This window comes from Coccidioides posadasii, chromosome 3, assembly GCF_018416015.2.
Source record: "Coccidioides posadasii str. Silveira chromosome 3, complete sequence".
In the NCBI taxonomy this organism is placed as follows: Eukaryota; Fungi; Ascomycota; class Eurotiomycetes; order Onygenales; family Onygenaceae; genus Coccidioides; species Coccidioides posadasii.
This window is the reverse complement of record NC_089409.1, coordinates 2521387-2545181: the sequence shown is the minus strand read 5'-3', so window position 1 is coordinate 2545181 and position 23795 is coordinate 2521387. Positions and strand designations below refer to the sequence as shown.

Genomic DNA, 23795 nt, shown 5'->3' with positions numbered 1-23795 from the left:
CTTCGTGCCTACAGAGATACTGTTGACAACCAGCGCAAGAATTAGTTACGACTTATACACCCTTAGTCTTTGGATTCGAATAATGCCTTAAGTTGTCTGCACGATTGTCCTCAACAATGGATCAAGAATGCCCTGGCGTGATGTCTTGTATCGAATGCCATCACATTTGATGAATGCAGCCCTCTAGACACCCTTGTAGGCACCAGTGAGTGACTCCCAGTTGACTGAATGCATATGTTCTCTTTAATGATACTAGATAGTATTTCAAAACTTCAGCCCGTCGTATGCCGAATCACAAAAGGAAAATGGGCATCTCTAAGTAGTGATCGAGAGCAGATGGACGGAGGGTTGGGGCGCCCCCCTCACCAAGACGCGAGCCTATGGCCCATTGGAGAAGCGCCTACAGTGCAGCTTGTCCTGGGCATCAAGTGGTTGAAATTTCTGGGGACGGCGCACCGGGAGTATTGGATCGAGACACATGCCACGACTTCTCTAGACCGAAGTATGTGTGCGCCGTTTCGCTTCGTTTCTGGGCTACTTATTAACTTGGAACCTCCTTCACCAGGAGGTACTTAAAGAATTCAATTGCTTTCCAACAATCGTTCGGCATCAAAACTTCATCTGGCAAGAAATCCTAATGGCACTCTCCAACTCTCATTTGAAGACCTCAGGCCATTGGCTGCTTCAAAAATACAGCTCTGGGATTCATTCCTATCTCAATACAGAGTTGCTTCTTGGAAAATCCTAAGCTTACTCCAAAGCTAAGGTTATGTTTTCCCCCTTTGAATCGCTAACAACCGAAATGTTCCGCGATTTTATTCGATTTAAACGCTGCAACAATTCTTCTGTCCCCCTTACCTCGAGGAGAGAGGCTACCTAACTCTGATGTGACTGAGGGCGTTTCGCAGCACTGAGCTTGAGGGCCCAAGCGCTGTCCACGCAACCATCCCCCACCCCTCTGTGCAGGCTGATATGTGTAGTAGAGTAAACCAAGAACATTCGAATGGTTGTTCAAGGCCCAGCGAATGGAAGACCCAGGAGTTGCCGGCTGCGATATTTGCATAGGATGAGCTAATGGGGTTTGCCAGGCAGAAGAGTTATTGTCTGAGCACCACAACAGAATTGATGGTGTGCATAAATTTGCTAGTCATGACATATGTTTCAGGATATAGTGTCTCTACGGACAGACAAGGCTCCAAGTACAGCATACCGGGATTCCTATGCAGCTGAACGTTGCAGCATCGAACACAGCTAAGCTGGGGGATCTAAATAGGCGGTATAAGACGCAGGAAGCACAAGGGTCCTAAGCATCATTTCTGAGGCAGCAGGGGGAACCATACCTTACACCCGAAGAATCTGTGTTGTACCAATTTTTTGTCTGGAGGAGAGTATTAGGATGGTTACAGAGCCAAGAGGTCTCCATATCTTCCGCTATGGCGTGTTATCACTTTGTTGACGATTATCCCAAGCGTTGTTTTGTTGTGAGCTCCCTATTAAGGACCCACTAGGCTCGTAGGCTATTCGAACTTAGTATGAAGTTCTCCAGAGACATCAATCGGAGCAGCTTCCGAATTGAGTTAATTACGTGGGTACTCCGTACGCTGGACTGTGGGATGTTCGGAGCTTCTTCCGCTGCCGGAAGCCCACCGCTTGTCAAAGGCGGATCTGGCTGCCTTTTTATCGTATTTCAAGGGTAACGAGTCACAACGCTAGGGAGTCTGCATCGATCGTCGCAAAGAATACGGAATAGGCAGGCAGATGGGAACGCTGGTATCGGTTCAAGGTGCTGTGGCATGCAGACTCCAGAAGGAGGACAAATTTCTTTCAGCCCAGTCGGCCAGGTCTCCCCAGGCCGCAGTCAAAGATGGCGCCCGTTTGGATCGGCTAATGGCGCCATATTTAGGTTGTTTTGAAATCTGAAGAAACTGCGGTGACTCCTCGTCCGTCTTAATAACCAAAAACGGTGCCAAACAGAATTCGTAACACAGCATGCGGCGCATCTGGCGCATGCAGCTCAAAGAAATATCCCTTTTCCGATTCTAGGTAGGCAAAGAAAACAGGGCTTCAACCGAGACAAAAGCCTAAACCAATGCAATGGTTTCCAGTCAGAGTCTCGAAATGTAAATCTCGGTGTGGACTGTTTATGCTGTGAGGGCTAACTTGTTAGGCCGTGCTCTAGCCTCTATGCACCATCGCACTGCGAGTTTTTTGAGATATCCAATGAACCATGGGCCATAGCAAGCCACTCTTCATCATCTGCGACATAAGAGGCTGCTCTGCTCCTTTGTCCATGTCTGAGATATTCGGCTCTGGTGTTCACACAAGTTTCCAGAGGCACATGATACCTATATCCATATCATGGCAGCCAATCTGGGAGGGAAGCTTTCGCATGGCGCATCCAAAAGTTTGCTGCTGGAGAGGGTGAAGCGAGCCTGCTCAAGAGATTTCAGTATCAGGCAAGAAAAAATGTCTCCGCCGCCTGGATAGGCACCCCAATCAGTCCAGGCCCACCGCCAAAGTCTATCATTGCTCATCATCGACGAAGAATATTTTGTGTATGCCACTCCAATCCATCTTTGGTGGCGAAGGGAGCTTTGATTCGTGTGCATTGCTTAGAAACTCCTGTGGCGACTGTAGCGTCTCAACAACAAAATGCAAGGCATCCTTCTCTTGCGAGAAGATCTTTCCCTCTAAGGAGAGCGGTGGACTCACCACTAGTCTGAGTTCATTCTGGACAGAGACAGAGATAAGAAAACATACTCCGTACAGAGGACAGAATATGGAGTGACAACCTTAACGCATTTTTCAGCACGGAAGAGTGTACTCGCACCCCATTTGATACATCATATTTGCAATCCAACTTTACAGACTACAGAGTAGCGAATGACCGTTTGCAACTTTGCAAATTCAAACCTGTCAGAGTCACCCAGCCTCAATCACGCTGCCCGCGCCCCACGCCCGGTAGCTATGACCTGTAAACAACCTGGCAGCATTCAAAGGCTGTTCGTTCCCTTAAGTGGTATAAGCCTCCACCCGCACCCACTATCCATCCGCCCAATTGCTCTTACAATTTTCTCTTTAGGGATTATTGTTAGTTATATTTCCAAATACCAGCCATGTTTAGCCTCCTACAGCAAGGCAATGCTAATCACTGAGACAAGCGAATACGTTCTTCACTTCCACTGGCACGCGCTTTTGAGGCGACGGCTAAGATTCTCCTCCTTCCTCCTATGTACAGGATACAATAGACTCCTTGTAAACCCGCAAAAAAATTAAAAAAATAAAAAAATAAATTAAAACTCTCGGACCACATGGAATGAATAAGATCACCAGTATGTATTTGGGATTCAAGGATCCGAGATGTCGTATCATAAACTCAATAGAGAGCAAATCAGATCCATGTCTGCCAGCTGAGTCAAAAGTGGGTGTTGCCCTCCCACCCACCCGCTGCAGAAAGGAAAAGCTGGATGGCAACTCTGAACCACCAACAGTATTGCAACAACTTAGACGGCCTCCGGTCATTATTATTGACAAGACTAATCCTGGAAATCTCAATCAAGGCGACAGACAAAGTGATCACGCCAGCAAGGTGGGGGGGAGTGAAATCATACATGCCAGGGACTGAGTAAATACGGACCCATTTTACTCCGTACTTCCATGTGAGTTCAGAAAACATTCTTACAGGTCTTGCTTGGGGGAAAGAAATACCAAAAAGCATGGCTGCAAGCACAGAAATACCGAAAAACAAATTTAAAACGCCACTTCATGATTTTGATGATGTGGGGGGATGGAAAACAAAACAAAGCAAACGGCCATCAACCGCAATATCGGTATATGCAGGGTATAACGGCAAATATATCATCATTGGTCCATAATATCACAGGAAAGTATGAGAAGGAACTGAAAAAGGCGGATCATGAAGGTACAGGCGATTCAGGGAGTAAAGATCCGGTACTATAAGACCATTAGTATTATTGCTGAGAAGATTTCCAGAGCATGTAGGAATAACCGCACCCTCTCACGAACCGGTTTCCGGCAAAGTGGACAATTCGCATGCTCACGAGGTCTGGTGGGATAGGCAGGGAACGTGGGGATATGCTGCTCTGCACACCATTGACAAAGAATGGCATGGCCGCATGGAATGATAACAGTGTCAACCGTCTGACTCCGGCAGATCTGGCAATCGAAATCAATCTTCATTTCAGAGCTCTCTTTAGGCTTCGGTCGCCCATCGTTTTGGTTATCGAGTCCCTTTTTCACCGTTGAAGCTCCTGAATGATCTGCGGCGTATCGGTTAAGATCTATATTTACTTGCTCAACAGACTGTCCGCGATGTTGGAACGTGAAATGTCGCAGAGCTGCATTCACATAGCGGGAAGTGGCCCTTTGTTGGTTACTCGATAAAGGTCGGTTTGTTCCGTTTGCAGCGAACTGACGCTGTAATGCTGCGTGGTGCGCTGCGAAAGAAGCCTCTTGCGATCCTGGTAGAAGGCGAGGACGAGTATTCCGATATTCCGACGGACCCGTGTTGTGTCTGTTGTCCATTGTAAACGCTTCCATATGGCTACGTCGCGGTCCTGAGACTTGCTCTGGATGCGCTACGCCATGTGTGCGGGAGGGACTACCCTGAGGAGTATGGGGGTCTCTCGTTGCCGGGGACACGTTAGCAGAAGCGGCCCCGTTATCCACGGTTCCGGACACCTGGGTCTGGTTAAGAAGTTGAACATCCGTAGCCGTCGTCATAGGTCCAGGATAGAAGTATTGACCATGGTACAGATTTGGGTTCATGGTTGCCATGACTGGCACATGATTAGCCTGCGCAAATGCAGCGCGACGCTCTAGTTCTTGTGCAATAAATGCATCCCATGAATTTTGAAATGAATGATCTAGGCGGGGTTGAGAAGCTTGGGGATTGTTATTTTCGGGAACAGTTTCACGGGAAGCGCCATTGGAAGTTGTGCTGTCGCCCAGCTGCGGTTCCGGGGTGGACTGGACAGCACTAAAAGGATGCAGGGCAGTTCTATCGGTTGCCCCGGCCTCGAGAGCCGTTGTCGGTATATTCCAGTTGTTGTAGGATGCTGTAGAGATTTGGCCTCCCGATATTTCGCCTAGAGTCACATATGAGTATAATTCCACGCGATCAGCATTAAGCACAGAGACTTGCCTTGAGCGTTAAGCAGAGCAGGCGATTCTGCGACATGGACTTGCCTAAATGTTTCGGCACGCTCTTGTTCGGCTTCGTTGTGACTGTGATTCTGTCTAACAGTGGAAATTAACTGACCATTAGGCTGCCCGTGTGGAAATTCGGCCATGCCGTCAAGGCTCGATTCAGGCCGGACAGCACTAGACCCTTCAGGAAAGTTCGAAGGCGAGTGGGGCGGAGAACTTTGCACTTCTACGTTGACTTCACTCGATGAGGACGGTCGGAGCCCAGAATTAGCCCTCTCTAGGGCATCGTCTCCCGGAGAAACAAGTGGACACACGGGCGATTGTTGCTCACGGAAGCGGCTTGGCTGGTGAGAAAGCGGGAAGGACGTGCCTGAATGAGATTGGGATCGGGCCACGAACGGATCTCCGTGGGAAGTGCGATTCGGAGACGGGGAGTGGCTTAGCGGAGAGGAAGAAGGAGGACAAGGATGAGTATGTGGGAGAGTATGGGGATGAGGATGAGGGCGAGGTTGATGGTTGTCCTTGGAGTAAGCGCGACCTATTACGCACAAATAAGTCAGCGAGTTCAGAGAGCATCCGATCTTTCTACGGAAGAAGCCGAGTACGAATCATCGTAGCAAAATGGCGTGGGCCAGCAACCACAGCGGCATACTTACCACAATATAATGGAGAGGACGAGGCGGGCTCAGAAGACCGGGTTGCAGCTCGATGGCCGGGTCGACGACCTGAAGGCGGAGGCTCCGGACAAGCGATTCCGCGACGCGGGGAATGTCGCGTGGCGGGAGGGTCAGGTCCGTTGACACATTTATCTATGGTTCTAGAATTTGGGCTTCTCGTCTGTGTTGGCTCTTGCACGTTGTGGTCTTCTATGCTCCCATCCAGTCCTACCGCAAGCAAAGACATTATCCTATCGGCCCATCTTAGCATCCATCCGAATCTTGAAGAAAGAGTAGCCTAACACACCACTATCTAGCCCGAGTGTGACTGTTCTCGGAAGTAGCACTTTCAAGGCCTCTCCTCTTCTGTGTCTGCTAATGAGGGCTCCAGTTTCGGGTATATTGTGATTCTATATCTGCGCCACCATTCCTCCACCGGATCTATGACTGAGATTCTTTCACAGGGATTATAGAGAATAGATGATCTGCTATGAATTTCTCAGCGAATGGATAAAATACCATCCCTAGGAACCTTAGGAAGGGAAAGAGGAAAAGAAAAAAAAAAAAGGAAATAATCATCAAATATTCTGGTTTAGTTGAACGGTTACGCAAAGGAGTAAGGATAATGATGACAGAAAATCCGAAAATCCTCTATTTATCGAATTTTCGGACGCAAAAGAATGGACATCGCTTAAAAACTCGATATGGGTATCGATAGTTTAGACGATGGGAAGCTCAGAGAGAAAATGAAACAACATTACAGCGTCTCATCAAATAAATGATGCAGAAACTGTGTGGCGTGCAGCAACGTAGGTTGGGAAATAATGATGATGATGACGATAATGATGATGATGATGATGATAAAATATCAAGAACAAAACGGTCCCACATCCGTATTTAAACAGCCTTTCCACCTGACCTCGCGACTGTGACGGATCGCCTGGAAAGGTGAGCCGAGCGCGCGGAGACGAACTGGCCTGCCTTTGGAGACTCGAAAGATGTGGGGGTCGGCGATGGCACGGTCCTGGATTTCGTCGCTCATGCTTCTCGCCGGTCAATGTTCTTAACCATGTTAGAGCTTGGGAGAATGCAACAGGCTGTGGGAATTCGGTCAATTCCAGCCTTAAGCTTCGACCGGCAAGGAACCAATGACAAATGCGTAGCCGGCTTGAGCAAGACAATGAACAAGTCTGGGGATGTTTTCAGGTTGTTTACGGCGGATGATCACACGCATGCAGCGGCCGATGGCAAATTGCTTGAGAAATCAGCCAATCAATAGCCATGTTTGTCCAAACCAGAACGGATTTCGAGTGCTCAGTGGACTGGATTTGTCTTGTTGGACAAGGAGTGTCTGCTTGATGCATCACCGGCGAACAGCAAATCGCTCAACAGTTGCAACGTTAAAGAGCGAAGTTACCAGCCAGGCAGTTAACTAACTCTCCCGAACATCACCCGCTTATGTCAGCACTTGCGCTGCTCATCTCGCCCGCCGCCCCTTTGAGCGGTCGACGGACGCGCATGCGGGAGAAGATCATCGAGAGCCAAAGCTTTCGCAGCCATTACCGAGTACTGCGTACGGGGTGTGCTTACGCAACGGAGATGTTCTATGTCCAAATAGAAAAAAGGCTTGTTATATTGGCGCCGAGTCCTCCTCGACGCATTCGAGATAGAACCTGGATGATATAAGTAGCCCAACTGGTGAACCTCCCAGTCAAAACTACCCTCCCCGTTCCAGCAACGATGGCATGATGCAATCTGCATCCTTTCATCAACCACATTTCTCTCCCTCATGCGGCTGAGAACTCACCTCCTTTACCGCCATTTTCAGTATCCTCGTTGTAGGATGTCAACCTTTACTCTTCCTAATATCAAACCTCCTGTGACCGTCCAGTTGGCTCCGGATGTAACTGAGAGCCAACTTCTTTCCTTTCCTGCATTCAAGATCTGGCTCTCGACTCTGCAACACTCACTCTTCCTGCAGGGGAGCGCAAAGCATGAATTCAATTCTGCGCCATATGCACTTCGGAAAATTGAAATACAAGCGGTCGACTTCTTTGGTCGGGGCCGTTTAGGCTTCGTGAAGCTACGAGCTGACGTCTCGAATGACAGTGGGGAGAAGCTCCCCGGGAGCGTGTTCCTCAGAGGCGGGAGTGTAGGGATACTGGTAGAATATGCTCCAAACGGCTCCTGTTCATATATACCACGACTAATGCCGTTTTGCTCTTTCTCAGCTTATCCTCCAACCTGACGACATTCCACCCGATTCCGACGCGGAGAAACGCGTGATATTGACCATCCAACCCCGCATTCCCGCTGGATCGCTTGCCTTCCCAGAAATCCCCGCCGGTATGCTCGATGATAGCGGGACATTCTCTGGCGGAGCGGCAAAGGAGATCCAAGAAGAAACGGGCCTCTCCATTCAACAAGACGAGCTGCTCGACATGACCGCCCTCACTCTCGGTCCCACGACTCGAGAACCTACAATTCCGGAGAATGAAGTCAAGGAAAAGCTGCAGGTTGGTGTGTACCCATCGCCTGGAGGAAGCGATGAGTTCATTCCCCTATTTTTATGCCAGAAGCGCATGAAAAGGGTTGAAATAGACCAACTGCAGGGCCAGTTGACGGGACTGAGAAAGGAAGGCGAGAAAATTACGCTGAAATTGGTACCGCTGGAACAGCTGTGGAAAGAGGGTGCGCGGGACGGCAAGTCGTTGGCTGCTTGGGCCCTCTACAACGGCTTGAAATCTGAGGGGAGGATATAAAAGGTCAGAGGCATCTCGAAGACTCATGCATGCCAAAAGAAGCTTGATTGGTGTCATCATCCTATCGAATCTATCTATCATCTATGAACAGTCGGATCTGGGCGTACGTGCGGCACGTGTCCTCCAAGGTATCTATCCAACCAAACTCCACTTCTTCGCGATCTCAATCCCCTCTGCTAGAGTTCCAACCCTAGCATCGATCGCATATCCTTCTGCCTCCAGTCGCTGCGTCTCAGCAAACAGTGTTTTGAGTGGCAACGTGAAACATTCAATGAATTCGTTATCTTCCAGCTGAGGTTTCGGGTTTTGGTTCTCAGGGAGAGACATATCCACACGGACATGCACCATGTGGAGGTTTGTATTGCAAAACCCGGGATCTGTGATGTGAAAAATGTAAGCTCTGCCTCGGTTTCCCGCCCCACGCCAATCCAAGGAGCCTATACGGAATACATACCATTCCACATAACCGGACTAGTTTGTTCAGGAACCCCAACATATCCCGTCTCTTCTTTTAACTCTCTGATCGCACATTCTTCTGGCGTCTCACCCGCATCTATGAGCCCCGCTGGAACTTCAATGACAATTTTGTCGATTGGCGGGCGGTACTGCTTTTGGAGTAAGAGTTCTGGTCCCGATGGCTTTTCTAATATTGCCACAATGCCTACGCCATCGATTAGGCAGTCCTTAGGGCGGGTCTGTCGATGAACGGTTAGTGTCTAGCTTCATATCAAATACACATACAATAGCACATATGTACAGGTGTTCATATACAACCCCATTCCCAAATATTGTGCCATGGAACCCACAAAGCATATTGATCTTAATGTATTCAGCAAATGAGCAGGGCCTTTTGTTTTTTTAGGGGGGGAAAATGAACAACATATACTGTACCTACCTGTCTCTCAGCACTCTCCCAAGTTCGCACAGTTCCCCTTGGATCCGTATAGGTACATTTCGAAAGCCGAATCCATCGCGCCTGGGCGGGATCCTATTCGGAGCCATACGCCCGAGTTGGGACAAAATCAGCCCCAGTTGCATGAATAACTTACAGGGCTAAATGACAGGCATCGTGATTCGAAAGGGAAAATGAGGGATAAGGAGATAGGGTTTGGATATATTCCCGGTGCACGGCGAATACAGCCGTAGCGGGGCTTAGGAAGAAAGTGAGCGAAAGATCGCAATAAGGTAATTGAACAGGAAAAATAAGGATTTGTATTAAACTTCTTCTTGCCCGATAAGATTGAAGAATAATTCGGATGTAAGTATCATACCAATGGCTCTATCGAGAGAAGTTTCTCTTTCTCCATGCTGATGGATGTTGGGCAGCGACGATTAGCGAGGGACAAGATCTTAACGAAGTTTCCAAGCAGTAACTAAATACTTATTTGCTGGAAATACTGGCGATAAATGAAGAATTTCAAAGGGTTTATATAGACCCAACAGCTGTGTTTACAGTGTAAGCTGCATAAACAATAGAGATGTATGTATAAATCTTGGGAGTCGGTACCTCGTTAGAGGTTGGGTAAATGAATATTAGTTCGCGGGCTGATCAAATATTATCAGGATTGAGTGGTTTAGTTACGTAAGATGGTTCAACCGGTCGAGAAATAACTACGGACTGCCCTCTCTGCATTCATTCATCCCGACATCCTGACGCTCAAGAGACGGCTCTGATTACCTCTTTCCAGACGGCATAATTGCGTCCTCTATAGACCATAATTTTTAGGAAATATTTGCCGGGTGAGCCTGGGAAAGAAACTTCTTCCTCTCGTCCTCTCCAGCTTCTGATACAAGGGCCTCATGGGAACTATCCGTCAGAATCTGTGCTTGTGCTGGTAGGTTGAAAAGCACACTGTAGAGAGTTTCAGGCGTCTGCCGCGAATTTAACCCAGCTCCCCTCCCACGCAAAAATACTTCTAGCTGACTTAGATCCGAAAGTATTTCCTTATCGCCAATTCTCACTATATGTTTCGGAGGATTTTCTGACTTCTGGTGCCGAGGCGGAGGATCGGATGGCATTGTGTACCTTGTCTTAAACGCAAAATCGAAAAGGGGGTAGGATGAAATTTTTGGCAAATCTGGCCGAGTAATCACCAACCATAAGAGCATTGCCCAGACGAACGTAAGCACCAGAATATGTAACAGGAGGAAAAGGATAAACATCGACTTGTTGAGAACTATCCTCGTATACGGCGTAGCAATCGCTGCCTTTGTGTGAAATTCTTGAGGGAGCGATGTAGTGATTTCTTGCGCCGACAGCTCTACATTGCCAAAGTTGTTGGGATTGAATTTCCAGAGTGGAAACGCAAGAATACTCTGAAACGTCTGATATAGCTCTCTGGACCAATACTTGTTGCTGAGCTGGTCTTGACCGCTCCAGAAATGTTCTGCGATTGAAGACGTAGCAGGAATTTGGGCGGCTTTATAGTCTAGGAGCCAGGTTATAGCCTCTTTAAAGCCGACAAGATCAATATCGGTGTTTTTGGTGGGCTCCCCAATCTCTGAGATCGCGACAACGCTATAATTTGACCGGGATGCGACAACATTCGCTTTGCGACTGTAAACAGAAAATGTCGTCGTGAGATTTGGAAAAATACCTGTGCCCTCACATTTACCCGCCTGGGTGCCGTTTGGACACACATATAAGCCTTGAGTAACATTAGTGACTTCCTTCAGGGTAACCGAGTTATATGCATACCGGCCGTAATTGATCCGTTGGCTTTCGTGTTATTTGCTAAACAAAATCTCAGCCCGATCAGTGTCTGGTCGTCACCAAAAACCATGCAGTCCTTATCCATGAACATATCTCTATCAGATATACGACGCTTGAATTCGATTTGGGTTGAAGGCACGTCGTATATTTTAATGACAGACTCCGAGGGATGACTCAAAGGTGGCCATGGAGTTGTCATGATGAGCCCTCCAGTGAGCAAATATGAATCGCAGTCTTTGTCATGACAGGCAATGGGGTCGCCAACTACCGAATGCATCGGATTGACGACAAAGTCATAGAGCATGGACAGTGCTGTATATGGCACGACACGATATGGGTATTGTGGGGATAGATTCTGCAGCTTTTGTAGGTACGGCTGTACAAATGAGCCGTTGAACTGGCCAACACCGGCGGTCGCATTATACGTATACACAGAATCATAACCGGTCATCAGTGAGGTGTTTGCTAAGTTTGACTTTTAGCAAGATAGGTTTTCGTGCACTCGTGAAGGGTCGCAAGTAGCTCACCAAAGAGGAGGACCCCGGATAACCAAACGGCGCAAGCAAGTGAGATCCTGCATTGGACATTACAGTTAAATAATCCTCAAGCTAGGTCATACGAAATTGAAATCGATAACGCACTTTAACAAAGGCCAAAGCCTATCAGTAAATGTAGCGGTCTTCGCGAAGATGACCTTTGCAGATCCCAAGAACCCCGTGGTCGGAGTCAACCCAAGAAGGCTCAGGAAATTTAGTCCGCCATCCCTCCCTGCAAAGGCCCATTGAACCAGCTCAAACACATTTGCGAGTGCCAGCGCAGAACAGGCCGATAAGAGGCTTTGGGAGGCTCGAAGGAGCGTAAGAGTTCGACTGGTGGAGAGTTTAGCTTGGGAGATCCAAGCAGTGACGGCAAAGAGCACAGTTCCTAGAATTGCCCATAACAACAAGTTAGGGAGAGAAGAACTTGATAACGTTTTCTGCAAACGACGAGTACGAGACCTCGATTTGGCTTCGAAGTCGGCATTTGCAACAGAAGACACGCTCATGGTCCTCAGGTCCGCAGTCTCCATGGGTGAATAGTGCGACATGGTTCAGCAGAATCCTGTGGTGGGCAATTGTCAACGGCCTCAGCTTCTTACGAGAGGATCAGAGTGGAGTTAATAATATGGCCTGGTGAAAAGAGCTTTGTTAACTACGACGCAGTGGGATCGCCGGTTCCACTGCGCACACGGGGTTTTCTGGCCCAGTTCCAATGATATATTATGGATCCTGCAGCGACTGTACGATGCAGCATTTTAGGGTCACGACTCAACTCAGGAACGAATCAATGATCACCCATTCCCGTCTCCACGTTCCGCCGCAGAAACTCGGGAAAATATGTGAGCACCGTGGAGTTCCTCCGTGGAATTTGGGATGCAACCAACTGATCACCGCCATTCTGCGCGACAAGGCTCTCGCGTGAGCACTGGAGAGGGTGCCTGGGAATCGAACGCGGCTCAAATAAGATAAGATTGTCTCCGTGTGCCGTTGTGGGCCCATGGCCCGTTCACTCTTAACACAGAATCGGAAATCCTTGGCTGACACGGGGCGCCACAGCATCCTCTCTGCCCTATGATATCGTGCCAGCCAAGGGCGTCAAGACAATTCTCCACACTCGTGGTGAAGACAGCCTTTTTTTTTGGCCTGACATTGCCCTCCTCAAAGAGACACAGCCCAGGACGGTTGGCTAATCAGGTTACTAGTGGCGAATTTGCTGATGCTTCCAAGCCCTATTCGTCCTTATCTGGAGAAGAGCACCCAGCTGGTGATCACCGTTTCCAGTAATGAGCTGAGAGGCGGGAGAAAGAGCCTGAATGCTCTCGAATATATATATTTTTGGCCCCGGATCATCATCTTCCGCGGAGGACGGCGTGTCCAGGCCTTGAGATGCGCAATGCATGAGGCTATAGCCAGCCACCAACCTCTTCACCAATCAGTTTGAGGAGGGCATCACCCCAAAAAACCGCGTGTGTGGATCCGTCGTTATTTCATTTTGCGAGCTCGGGGGAGGATATGTAATGAATCTCTCTGTCCAAATCTCGCTCACTCGCCCAGGGTGTCATTCCTCCATGGTATAACTACCTAGAGAATCTCCCTGGCATCGTCAATGTAGAAACGGCTTGAAGTGCAGGTCCTCCGTACTGGTTCAACATGTTTCGGCTCATTCTCTACGCTACCTTTATTCTCGGCGCCCTTTCAGGCCAGAGTAAGTCTTCTTCTGCTTTTGACGCGATTTCTCTGTATGACTCGGCTAAACCCTTGCTCTCAGCAAAATATCCTAGTCATGGAGAAGGAGCGGCCAAAGCCATCGCGGCGCGACAACAACTTGAAAACTGCACACCGTATTGCAAGGTTGAGGTTGAACCCGTATATACGTTTACGTGGTATCCAATGGAATTTTCCACGACGGTCGTGGCCGCTACCGTAATTGAAATTGTAAACACACTGGTCGGGACAACCAGAACCTCCACAATATCCAACGATCTCCCAAGCGGATACACTCCTCCCGCGACGAATGACGATGGGACCCAAGTGACAACAGTTACATATAGTCAGCAAGGCACAACAAAGACCACCGTCCTGTTAGTACAACGGTTCTCATAGATTGGGGTACTCAGCTAAGATATCAGCAGGGCATTTCCGACCAGTTTCACCTCCTGGGCTGATGGATACACCTGGCAAGGGAGGCTACAAACCGAAAAAGATGACGAGACAGCCTGCGTGACCGCGATCATACCCTCATTTGTCCCGTTTGAGTCCTTCCCACAGCCAACTTCGATATCGATGCCAACTCATCCGTCCGGACCGGATCCAAAAGGTCTCCTCTTCAAGCCCACGTCAATAGATTTGGGAGCGGCAGCATATGTGGAAGCCTTTCCTGACGAGGGTGCCCTGCAGACCTGCTCCCTCAAACACTATCCGCTTCCCTTGGCAGTGGAGCCCACTGCCCGATTTTTGAGCAAGACTATAACGTATTTTGAAGGTGGGAAGGCTGTAAGGTATGTTATTTCTCAGCGATTGGAGAATTGACAGTAGGTAACGGCTTTCAAAGGCAGGCAGAAAGTTCTTCCCATCCCGCAACTCCAAGCTCGGCGGCCTCAAAGGCATTGTCCCACTATTGGACTATCCTTTTTCCCTGCCTCATCTCTGCACTGGGGATCATTTTGATGTAGATATAACTCGACGTCAGGCGCTTTTTGGAATTGCAGGCGGGCGACTCTGGCCAAGGCGTTGAGGGTTTAACAAGGATTTTCTTGCTTCCATTCGCATTCATAATAGCTCTAAATTCAATGCACTCTTTCCAAAATGTCCAATCCGATCTCTTTCAACGTATCCGTACCCATTTACTCCGTACTTGGGAGGAAATGCGTTGGTTTGAGGGACTATGTATTAACGTTGTGTGGGACGGGATTTCGTTTCAACTCCGCCAACCTTATCTCCGCTTGCCGGCTCGACTGGGCGCAAAACTCAATTTCCCCCCTTTCCCGTCGCACGGACGAATTTAATACTACTCCATAGAGCTTCCCACCGCATCCCAGGCTTCATTCTTGAAAAGAAGGCGAAAGTCTTACGGAGTACGGAGCACACGGCATTTTATCGCTATTGCGCTTTGATCCTGCTGATTCAGTGTCATGCCAATTCTTCCTCCTTTTTTTCTTCTTTTTTTTTTTTTGAGGAACTATGTACGGAGTACTTCGCGGCTGTTGGGATGACCACATCGTAAGAGTGCGGCGCAGTTGTTTGCTCCGGGCAGAAAGGCTCGCCCAGTGATATGCAGTGACTGATAGATCTAGATTCATCTTTTCCTCCCCCCCCCCCCCCCCCCCCCCCCCCCCCCCCCGAACTTCAAGATGAATTTTTTTCTGGAATGTGGAGTGCGGTGTACGAAGTTAATAGCTCCATCACTAACAAGGCTGAAGGCCCTTTTTAGCGACACAGACACATTAATAGTATGAATAAGGAATGAGTACGGAGTACTCCGTACTGCGTATTTGGAATGAATTGGTGGTGCGGCATCTATGTTTTTATTTGATTTGCTCGTTATGCTTCCTGTCTAATGCAAGTAGAATGAAATTACATTCCAGTACGCCTTTCCCTTGGCGATTGTTGATCGATGTTCCGAGAGCGATCAGAAAATAAAAATGCTAGGAGCTGTATCGCGTGTATCGCAACATGTGCATCGGCAGGCATTGCGTTTATTTATTAACTTTTCATCCTTTTTTTTTTTTTTTTCCATCGTTTCAAGGTATTACCGTCGTGAGGCGAAAAGCGAGGGTAGAGCGCTATGAAGAGGCGTCCCCATAAAACCGCTTTTTTTCTTTAGGCGGCCTCGATTTCAGCAAGGCATTTTTCGAATTCGGCCCAGTCCTTCATAACGACCTTACAACCCAAATCAAGAAGAGTCTTGGCCATTTCAGTTTGTTTCGTGGTGCCGTTATAGCTGCCGACGTAAGCGATGACCGGGATTCCAGCACGAATGGCACTCAATGCACCACTCTTGCTGTCCTCAATGGCAACGCATTCGGTAGGCTCCTTGTTGAGAACTTTGAGGGTGTGCAGATAGATGGCTGGGTCCGGCTTGGTGGTGGGCTTCTCGAGCGAGGTGGCAGCGCTGAAGATATGATCCTTGGGGAAGTATTTCTCCTGGTCGACTTTCTCGATCGATGCCCTGACACGGCGAAGAGCCGAGGAAGAGACGACGGCGAGGCCATACTTTCCGGACTTTGCGAGCTTCTCGAGCTCTTCGTTGGCGCCAACGCAGGGCTTTGCCTTGGCAACGAGCTTGGCGATTACACGGTTTTCTTCCTCCTTCACATAGGCCTCGAGTTCCTCTGGGGTCAGAGTAAAGTTGAATTTGGCCTGCAGCGAGACCATCATCCCACGGAAGTTTTGGCCGACGAAGTCGACGATGAGCTGGTCGCCGGTGTAGCGATGGTCGATGTTGTTCTTTTCGAGGATCTCATTGGCGATATCGGCGCATGCTTCGAAAGCGAGTTCTTCGGAGAGGACAAGGGTATTGTCGCAGTCGAAGAGAATCTCAGTGATCTACAGGTAAAGGAAGAAACAAGGTCAGCAGCATGAACCCACTAGAGGTCTCCACACCCACAAGCCGGCATGCAGTGAGTGGACATGGAACCACGATCATTCCCTGGCAATCAGGTGCGGGAGATGGAGAACTAACCTTCGGCATGGTGGAAGCCTTTGTTTAGACCGCTGGTCTTCGTATTCCGTTGATCGATATAAGATTGATGGATATTGAGTACAATTGGGACAAGTATAGAGGAACACCAGGGCTAAGCGCGAAGGGCAGGCTGGAGAAGTGCTTGACAGGTGAGGAGTTGGCAGAGAAAAAAATAAAAAAAAGAGAAGCGAGGAATATTTCTAGGCAGGTGAGTGAAGATTAAAAAGGTTTTTCCTACAAGCTTCGAATGCGTGAGAATAAACAGCAAACAAATGGGAAAGTTCCGTTCGGAGGGGCTGGTGGCGCCGCGTGCGAGACAAACTGCTTGTGGAGGGGGAGGGGCAGCGCTACATCAGATCGCAAAGCAACATGGATGCGACCGTCACCGGGTTATATGTATGGTGTGGATTTTGCTCTAGTAACGGGAATGCAGGCAACAATACTCGCATTTTTGAATGCAAGGATAACAACATGATGTTGACTTTGAATTTGATTTGAATTTCTGAACAGCCCAATTGTCGTCATTCGCCGACCCAGCCTGATCCACGGCGTCGAAATTGAGATCCATACCGCGCAATTCTAGCCGCACACTCGCCCCAGCCGGCGGGAGGTGGAGAAACCCCTCCTCGGGTAGAATTCAAAGCCAAACGTCCCAGGGGAAAAAAAAAAAAAAAAAAAAAATAAAGGTTGGAGGAGGCACTGACGTTTTGAAGACGGGGCATGCTAGATGCTCACAGGATAATTAACTACCCCAACGCCTTGCCTGGATCTGCCTAATTTGGTTAATCGTGTCGTCTGGGGGAGAATCTTTGAGCCGTGGATGGAGTAGGAGAGTAGAGAAAAACGCGCAATCCTTCCGTACTCTCACTCCCTTGTGCTGGCCGCGCTCGCAGATTCCCAGCACGTGTCGAACCAGTGTGTCAGTTTGCAGTCCACATCCGGAGAATACTGAGTTACATTTCGGAGCGTTTCGGCCTTGAACCCACCCATCTCCAGCCATTGCCGTGCGCCCCCAAGGCATGGCGGGATCGACCGCCTACCCGGTCTCGATTTCCGAAATTGAGTTTCCCTCCCAGGCTCAGAGTCTGTCGCATATCCTTTCAGATCTCAAGAGATCAGCGTTGTCTATAACCAATAGGCTGAAATCTATCGAAAGCGACTCGCAGTTTGCCCAGGGAGTCTCCGAGCACTATCGTCTACCATTAATAGCAAACGAACGGTGTGGCAGTTGGTATATTCAACCCGAGAGAAAAGTAGGAAGCGCGTATTTCAAAAGCACCGATGGCCATGCCGGTCAATGGGACTTCAGCCTCCGTCGGCTCAACCTACAGGTTCTCGACGTTCTTAGTCAATACGGAGGGTAAGAAATCCTTCTGGCATATAGAGTATATGGAAGCTCAACAGAGCTAAAATCTGCCCCAGATGCATCGTCGTGGACTCGACAAGAAGGGGCAAGGGTAGGAATATTTGTTTCTTCATATATATATCCCTGACATTGTTGTTAAATCATCTTCTAGCAATCCCTGATGCCCTCTCGAAAACTGCTCCTATCTGGGCTGCAGTGATGAACAAAACTCTGTTTCCCGATGAGCCTGCATACCATAATGTTCAGTTCCCGCCAGACTTCCTTGGCGCCTCCGAAGAGTCACAAATTGAAGGCCGAATTGACGGGTTTGTGGCTGCATTCAAGGTAAGCATCTTCTTTCTGACAGAGCGTGGCCGAGTCGCGTTGATCTGATCATATGTTATCAAGGCCCTGGGACTGGACCTGGAATCGCTGAAGAATAGGATGGGAAAACCCGTCCGCTTATCGTGGGCAACAAGGGATTATTTTTATCCTGAATACCCCCAAAATAGGAATTTTCATCTAATGGTTTTGTGTTCCGCCTCGAAACGCGTGCGGGGTGCTGAGATGTCAGAAGGTGGGTACATCCAGGGCGCAGGCGATGACAGTGAAGGGTGGGCATGTGGTCTCACGCCGGATATATTTTGGAAAAATCGAGAACTTCTCCTCAAATCCGGGGAGGAGACGCTACCGGAATTGATTGGAGGCTTGGTTGAGAAGCAACGTCAAACTTCTTCAACTGAGCAGGCAACATTGATCAAACCAACCAAAAACATCTTTGTTGGAAAAAGCGAATCGCTCAACGTCCCGGATATCCCCTTCGACTTGATCATTGATTGTCATGGCGACCCCAACCTGTCACAGGGTCCAGTATTAAATCTGGGCTGCGTCGCAGGTAAACTTGGGAGCCGCAATTTACGAAAGGTCCTAGACAAGGTTGAGAAATTCGTATCCCGCAACCTAGAAGAAGATTTGTCCCAGTCTCTGGTCATAGTATGCGATACAGGGAAAGATTTATCTGTTGGAACAGCTCTTATGATAATCTGTCTGTTCTTCGACGACGATGGTAGGTGCTCTCTCCATCTGCCATCACATCTCGGGCGGCTGGGCTCACCAACTAGGGTCCTACATACGATTGCAATCCGGCAAACCCATTAACAAGCAATATATCCGTCAGCGGTTGGCATGGATAGTGTCATCAAAACATGATGTTAACCCGTCGCGGACCACGCTGCAATCTATCAATTGGTACCTCATGGAAAGACACGACTGACAAAATAGCGGGCGAATTCCCGGGCCAGAAACTAAGATCCAGCTTTCATAAAATTAAAGATTAAAGCGTCTATAACCAATCAAAATATAGAATGTATTTTTTACTTGTTTTCAACGGCTTGAACAATTGCGCCATCCGCACCCTGGTCCAGGCCGTTGAGGGTTGCCATATCCTCCTCGGCGAGCGCAAAGTCATACAAATCAGCGTTACTTTTGATATTCTCTGGATTATCGCTCTTGGGAAGGGGAACCCATCCCTTCTGCAACGCATATCTCAAGAGAATCTGGGCCGTGGTCTTTCCATATTTCTGGGCTAATGCTACTAGGGTTGGTTCATTGGCTTTATAGTTCCGGACCAGCGGCGAGTACGCTTGGACAACAATTCCATGCTGTTTGCAATAGGCATCGATGGTCTTTTGTTGGCACCACGGATGAAGCTTAACGAAGGAAGTGTCCTGTTAACCCAAAAAAAATTCTCTTCCTTGTAAGCATGGGATGATGGATTGCAGCGTACCTCTATTTGATTGACATGCGGCGGCCATGTTTTCGCATAGGCCTTCATTTCCTCGATGTGCTTCACGCCATAGTTACTCACGCCAACGCTTCTTGTTTTTCCTTCTTCCAGTAACCTTTCAAGAGCAAGCCACATTTCTTTTCTACCAGCCGGCCCCGCGCTTGCTGAATGGATCAGAAACAAGTCGACATATCCGTCGTTTCCACCAATCTTTCGTACACTGTCCAGTACTTTCTCATACGTTGCCTCTGGAGATCCTGCCGTTGATATTATCTTTGTAGTTACGAAAATGTCTTTCCTATCCAGCCCAGAGTCGCGAATCGCGTTCCCGACCTCCGCCTCATTCCCATAGAATTGAGCAGTGTCAATGTGGCGGTATCCGACTTGGAGAGCGGTGATGCAGGATTTCTCGCATAAGTGTTTTGGAGACTTGTAGACGCCGAAGCCCAGGCGAGGTATTTTCACCGATGAGTTAGGGAGTGGGAGGACGTCTGTGATCGCAAGGGGTTTGGGGACCGGAGGAGCCATGGCTAGGATTGATCGGTCGGCACGTTGATTTTGTGATTAACGTCTCGATGAAAGCTCCCGAGATATCCTTGTCCTGCCCGGCCTTCGTTCAACCAGGGATTCAAAACCTTGATACGGTGAAATTGATATGATGCCTGCCCCTCTTTCGCTTTGGCTTTCCCTCGATGCAACTTGTCGAGCAGCTTCGGTGGGGCAGCTTGGCGGTGACTTGATTTCGGGTGGTCGAAGGGTCAGGCAACGCCGGGTAATTCGGGTATGGACGACTTATTCTTCAGCAGGAGATACGTGTGACTCTGTAGATATTGTGCTGCTTCAATATCTTGAAGCTGAGCTATTTCCTTTATTAGGAGGTGATGAAGTAGGACGAAATGATATCACGCAATTTTGCCCAGCGATTACAATGGAAGCAAACAGTGCAAAATTGGTCCGTTCTCGTGAAGCAAATGGTGGGGCAATCCTTTTGAAATCCCGTATGTTACGAGACTGTATTTTTGAGTCGGGGGCGGGCTTTTGCCCACTATGCTGGCAGCTTTCCGGTTTGATTTCGTCCACTAGCGGCTACATACAGCCTTCTCGCTGCAGTTAACTGAATGCTTCTCCGTGCCAAAGGTCCTCATCAATATCCTCCAGAGTACTCCGTACTCCGTATTTCGCATATGCGAATGGCCGTCAATACCATGAACCAGCACGGCAATTGGCCAATGATACCGCGTTCCTTCGCGTTCCATGTGTATGCGCTAAACACGGACGCTAAAACTCTTGGCATTTGTGCCAAGATATGACGCAATTGGATCCATTTTTTTGCAACTTTGAATTCAGCAGACAGCCAATGAGATGTGGCGCCAAGCCTCTACACAAAAGATGTTTTCCAGCTCCTTGCCGTGGGCGGCGCGCCAGATGTTTGGCATGGGATGCTCTGTGAGGACCGTAGCTAAAGATGAAAATGTCGTGACATACTACGATGCAGAGTGCCGGTTATTCCATAGAAACCTCGAAAATGCAAGTGTCTAACTCCCATTTTCTCCCATTCCAATCATTACACACAGTACCTGCGGGCGCGGCGGTGATCTTCTTTTTCCGCATCTCAAGGTACCAATGACGAGGGAACTGGCTTCCGTGGTATAGAGAAGCCAGACTTCAATGATTCGGATGGACTCAGGAGATTCGTCGTCGCAGTTCCCTCCATATCGTGCGGCTTCTTGTCCTCCAACGTGCCACTTCCTTCGTTACGCTCCAAAGTCTGTTCTGCGTCCTAGAGCGTGGTCCTGTTTAGATATGGGAAAACCCCTATCCTGTCTCCGGGCATAGGTGTACAACTTACCGCCTTATTTAGAGCTGCAAGGAGCTCAAGGGCATGGTCCTTATTCCATGCAGTGAGGACTCTCTTAGACACTAGTGATGTGAAAATCACGTCCCACATACTCAGCGTGGTGAGCAACACGCTGAACGCCACGACTATCAGAACTCCAAGACTGCTCAGAGTGGTGTGGTCGGCAGAGTTGAATTTAATAATCGAGCACACGCCCTTTAGCACCGGTAACAAGTCCCAGGTGTTGTCGACACGCGTCCTATCCAGTCCCGGAGTCTTCACGAATCTTAGCACTGCCAACTGAACCCGTGCAAGTGCCACTTGGAACCAGCGCTCCACTTCGATTTTCCATTGCCCTGGGACAAGACGAAGTTGGTTTGAGTTGGAGAGGAAGCGGGTGGCGAGCAGTGCAGAAGCTCCGCGGTTGCTAATCGATTTGAACAGGGTCGAATGTACCATCGCCAGATTAACAGCGGCGAACGCAGTTTCAATTACAGTGTCTGAAGAGCGATCGCCGGCCAAGATATGATACGAATTGCTGACCGTATAGACACCTTCCCACGACGTGCAGAAGTTTGTATACTTGCTGCAATACATTACCATTTCCTGGCAAGCGACGCTGTTTATGGCCCGTCCGATTCTGTAATATGTATAATTGTTCCCCCTGGTATCGATCGTGTCTATTCGACGATCGAAGTTAAAGAATGCGTCAGAGAAGGGTGCATAGAACACAACTGCCTCTCCCATCACCGTGATCACTGATACTTGCATGGAAGGTCTCTCCGGTTGCAGGAGCGGAGATGCTAAGCTAGCATCCCCCGCTAGTTCGGTGTAGACTTCGTACGTCTGGGAAAGGGCGTTGCGGTAATGGGTGGTCCAGTTCGTGTGCTTCTCTAATTTAACATGCGAAAACGCCCGGATCTCTTCTGGATCATCGAGGACACTCTTGAGCAGCCCCAGTGACTGGATCGCCTGCTCATTGGTGTACATGAAAGGTTCTGCAGGTAGGGGTGAGCAGATCGACCGACGGCGAACGAAAAGCTGATCTGACAAAGCGGAGTTCAATCCAAGGTCAGAGAACGAGATATTCCCAGAGTCGAATGACACTGCAATCCCATCAGCCTCTGCGCAGACATCCTTGGAGAATATGCATTTGTTGTTCTCGATTTTATGAGGGAGAAACCGTTTAAATAACAAGTTGCATCCGACAGCACCGTCGACTTTGGAGGTGTAGCAGCGTCGGACATAATCATCGGCTTCTAACGTTGAGTTCAGGTCGAGCTCGTTGAGCGTAGCAGACGCTTCCCGTTGTTCCATCGACGACGCATTCAGTGGCGGAATAGCCTTTGCCAACCAGCTCCCGCAGTGATTCGTCGTTATCGACCTTACAGTCCTCCCAGTGGCGATCTGCGACGTCAGGATTCCGAGAACGACAAATATACCCCAGTGTAAAAGAGATAAGGAGATCAGAACTAGTTTTTCTCGTTTGGCGGGATCGCGCTTCTGCATCGCAAGGCCCAAGAGAGCAAAGAGACTACCACCTGCGGTCTCTGAATTTCGCAGAACAACCTGTTGTTGTCGGATAGAGGATGTGCGAGAAGAAGGTTTGGCCTGGCGATACTGGAGTACATAGTGGACTGCTGAACACCACAGTTTCCAGCTGCGACCGGCAGAGAGGGTGACTAGAACTGTAAGTGCAGCCAAGAGCATGAGGGCCTGGTTTGTTTTCAAAGTTAGTCGATATTTGCCAACAGCACTGCCATCATAGTCGATCCAAAAGCCAGTATAGACAACGTCGGAGGTTGCGGAATTATCGTCGAGAGGGGCCATTTCCCAGGTGCTTCTATGACTTTGTTCATACCGATTATTCTCCCGGACTCCAGCTGACCGGATATATGGGGATTTAACATGAGTAAAGAAGCTTCCGAGCAGCTCTATCAGTTGTCGAGACGAGGCACACAGCAGCCTTCACTCCAGAAAAGGAAAGGCGAGAGTCCTCAGAGTTCCAGGTTCATGCTCCAAACATAGTTTATCGGGTTGAGACTCCGGAACTACTGCATGAGCTATTGCAGCTTCGCTTCACGCGCGCCTATCAAACAACGCCATGAAGATCAGGCTAAACTTCTGATTTTGTGGCTCAGACATGCAGAGGCATCTCGTGATATCCCTCCGACAGGAGTTCAAACAGCTTGTGGGAGGGAGAGCTGCCAACAACACATTGCAGAGTTTGTGCCCTGCTTGGCATTTCAAGCGATATCTTACAAGGGACCGCAGAATGCCCAGAGGGTTTCGAAGCAGCGCCCTTTT

The 23795-nt window shown here is 48.9% G+C and overlaps 10 protein-coding genes across 10 annotated transcripts; 3 read left to right on the top strand and 7 right to left on the bottom strand.

Annotated features, from left to right (window-relative positions):
* Positions 1-3933: 3933 nt before the first annotated feature.
* D8B26_005763 (uncharacterized protein) lies at positions 3934-5113 on the bottom strand (the record flags this gene model as incomplete). The annotated part of the gene is made up of 2 exons (XM_066124986.1): positions 4015-5113; positions 3934-3954 (listed from the first exon to the last, which is right to left on the bottom strand). The coding sequence occupies exons 1-2, from the start codon at positions 4795-4797 to the stop codon at positions 3934-3936; spliced, it is 804 nt and encodes a 267-aa protein (XP_065981067.1). The 5' UTR covers positions 4798-5113.
* Position 5114: 1 nt separating this feature from the next.
* Positions 5115-6149, bottom strand: D8B26_005762 (uncharacterized protein; the record flags this gene model as incomplete). The annotated part of the gene is made up of 2 exons (XM_066124985.1): positions 5826-6149; positions 5115-5707 (listed from the first exon to the last, which is right to left on the bottom strand). The coding sequence occupies exons 1-2, from the start codon at positions 6094-6096 to the stop codon at positions 5115-5117; spliced, it is 864 nt and encodes a 287-aa protein (XP_065981066.1). The 5' UTR covers positions 6097-6149.
* A 1191-nt stretch (positions 6150-7340) lies between these two features.
* Positions 7341-8587, top strand: D8B26_005761 (uncharacterized protein; the record flags this gene model as incomplete). Its single annotated transcript, XM_003069313.2, has 2 exons — positions 7341-7989; positions 8057-8587. Exons 1-2 carry the CDS (start codon positions 7615-7617, stop codon positions 8585-8587), a joined length of 906 nt encoding a protein of 301 aa, XP_003069359.2. The 5' UTR covers positions 7341-7614.
* Positions 8588-8719: 132 nt separating this feature from the next.
* D8B26_005760 (uncharacterized protein) lies at positions 8720-9894 on the bottom strand (the record flags this gene model as incomplete). Its single annotated transcript, XM_003069312.1, has 4 exons — positions 8720-8964; positions 9042-9282; positions 9483-9575; positions 9859-9894. 4 exons carry the CDS (start codon positions 9892-9894, stop codon positions 8720-8722), a joined length of 615 nt encoding a protein of 204 aa, XP_003069358.1.
* Positions 9895-10103: 209 nt separating this feature from the next.
* Positions 10104-12387, bottom strand: D8B26_005759 (uncharacterized protein; the record flags this gene model as incomplete). The annotated part of the gene is made up of 4 exons (XM_003069311.2): positions 10104-11235; positions 11286-11765; positions 11828-11874; positions 11942-12387. 4 exons carry the CDS (start codon positions 12385-12387, stop codon positions 10310-10312), a joined length of 1899 nt encoding a protein of 632 aa, XP_003069357.2. The 3' UTR covers positions 10104-10309.
* Positions 12388-13489: 1102 nt separating this feature from the next.
* D8B26_005758 (uncharacterized protein) lies at positions 13490-14511 on the top strand (the record flags this gene model as incomplete). Its single annotated transcript, XM_003069310.2, has 4 exons — positions 13490-13544; positions 13608-13920; positions 13972-14337; positions 14391-14511. 4 exons carry the CDS (start codon positions 13490-13492, stop codon positions 14509-14511), a joined length of 855 nt encoding a protein of 284 aa, XP_003069356.2.
* Positions 14512-15334: 823 nt separating this feature from the next.
* Positions 15335-16960, bottom strand: D8B26_005757 (uncharacterized protein). Its single transcript, XM_003069309.2, has 2 exons — positions 16521-16960; positions 15335-16384 (listed from the first exon to the last, which is right to left on the bottom strand). The coding sequence occupies exons 1-2, from the start codon at positions 16527-16529 to the stop codon at positions 15659-15661; spliced, it is 735 nt and encodes a 244-aa protein (XP_003069355.1). The 5' UTR covers positions 16530-16960; the 3' UTR covers positions 15335-15658.
* A 579-nt stretch (positions 16961-17539) lies between these two features.
* On the top strand, positions 17540-19138 carry D8B26_005756 (uncharacterized protein; the record flags this gene model as incomplete). The annotated part of the gene is made up of 5 exons (XM_066124984.1): positions 17540-17880; positions 17943-17977; positions 18038-18210; positions 18274-18931; positions 18987-19138. The coding sequence occupies 5 exons, from the start codon at positions 17540-17542 to the stop codon at positions 19136-19138; spliced, it is 1359 nt and encodes a 452-aa protein (XP_065981065.1).
* Positions 18998-20474, bottom strand: D8B26_005755 (uncharacterized protein). The gene is made up of 2 exons (XM_003069307.2): positions 19652-20474; positions 18998-19574 (listed from the first exon to the last, which is right to left on the bottom strand). Exons 1-2 carry the CDS (start codon positions 20177-20179, stop codon positions 19239-19241), a joined length of 864 nt encoding a protein of 287 aa, XP_003069353.1. The 5' UTR covers positions 20180-20474; the 3' UTR covers positions 18998-19238.
* A 539-nt stretch (positions 20475-21013) lies between these two features.
* On the bottom strand, positions 21014-23456 carry D8B26_005754 (uncharacterized protein). Its single transcript, XM_066124983.1, has one exon. It carries the CDS (start codon positions 23316-23318, stop codon positions 21432-21434), a length of 1887 nt encoding a protein of 628 aa, XP_065981064.1. The 5' UTR covers positions 23319-23456; the 3' UTR covers positions 21014-21431.
* Positions 23457-23795: the final 339 nt, after the last annotated feature.

Coding starts and splice junctions, on each gene's coding strand:
- D8B26_005755 (XM_003069307.2), bottom strand. CDS start 20,179: ATGGCTCCTCCGGTCCCCAAACCCCTTGCGATCACAGACGTCCTCCCA. Junction 19,575..19,651: donor CGCATGTCAATCAAATAGAG/GTACGCTGCAAT, acceptor TCCTTCGTTAAG/CTTCATCCGTGGTGCCAACA.
- D8B26_005754 (XM_066124983.1), bottom strand. CDS start 23,318: ATGGCCCCTCTCGACGATAATTCCGCAACCTCCGACGTTGTCTATACT.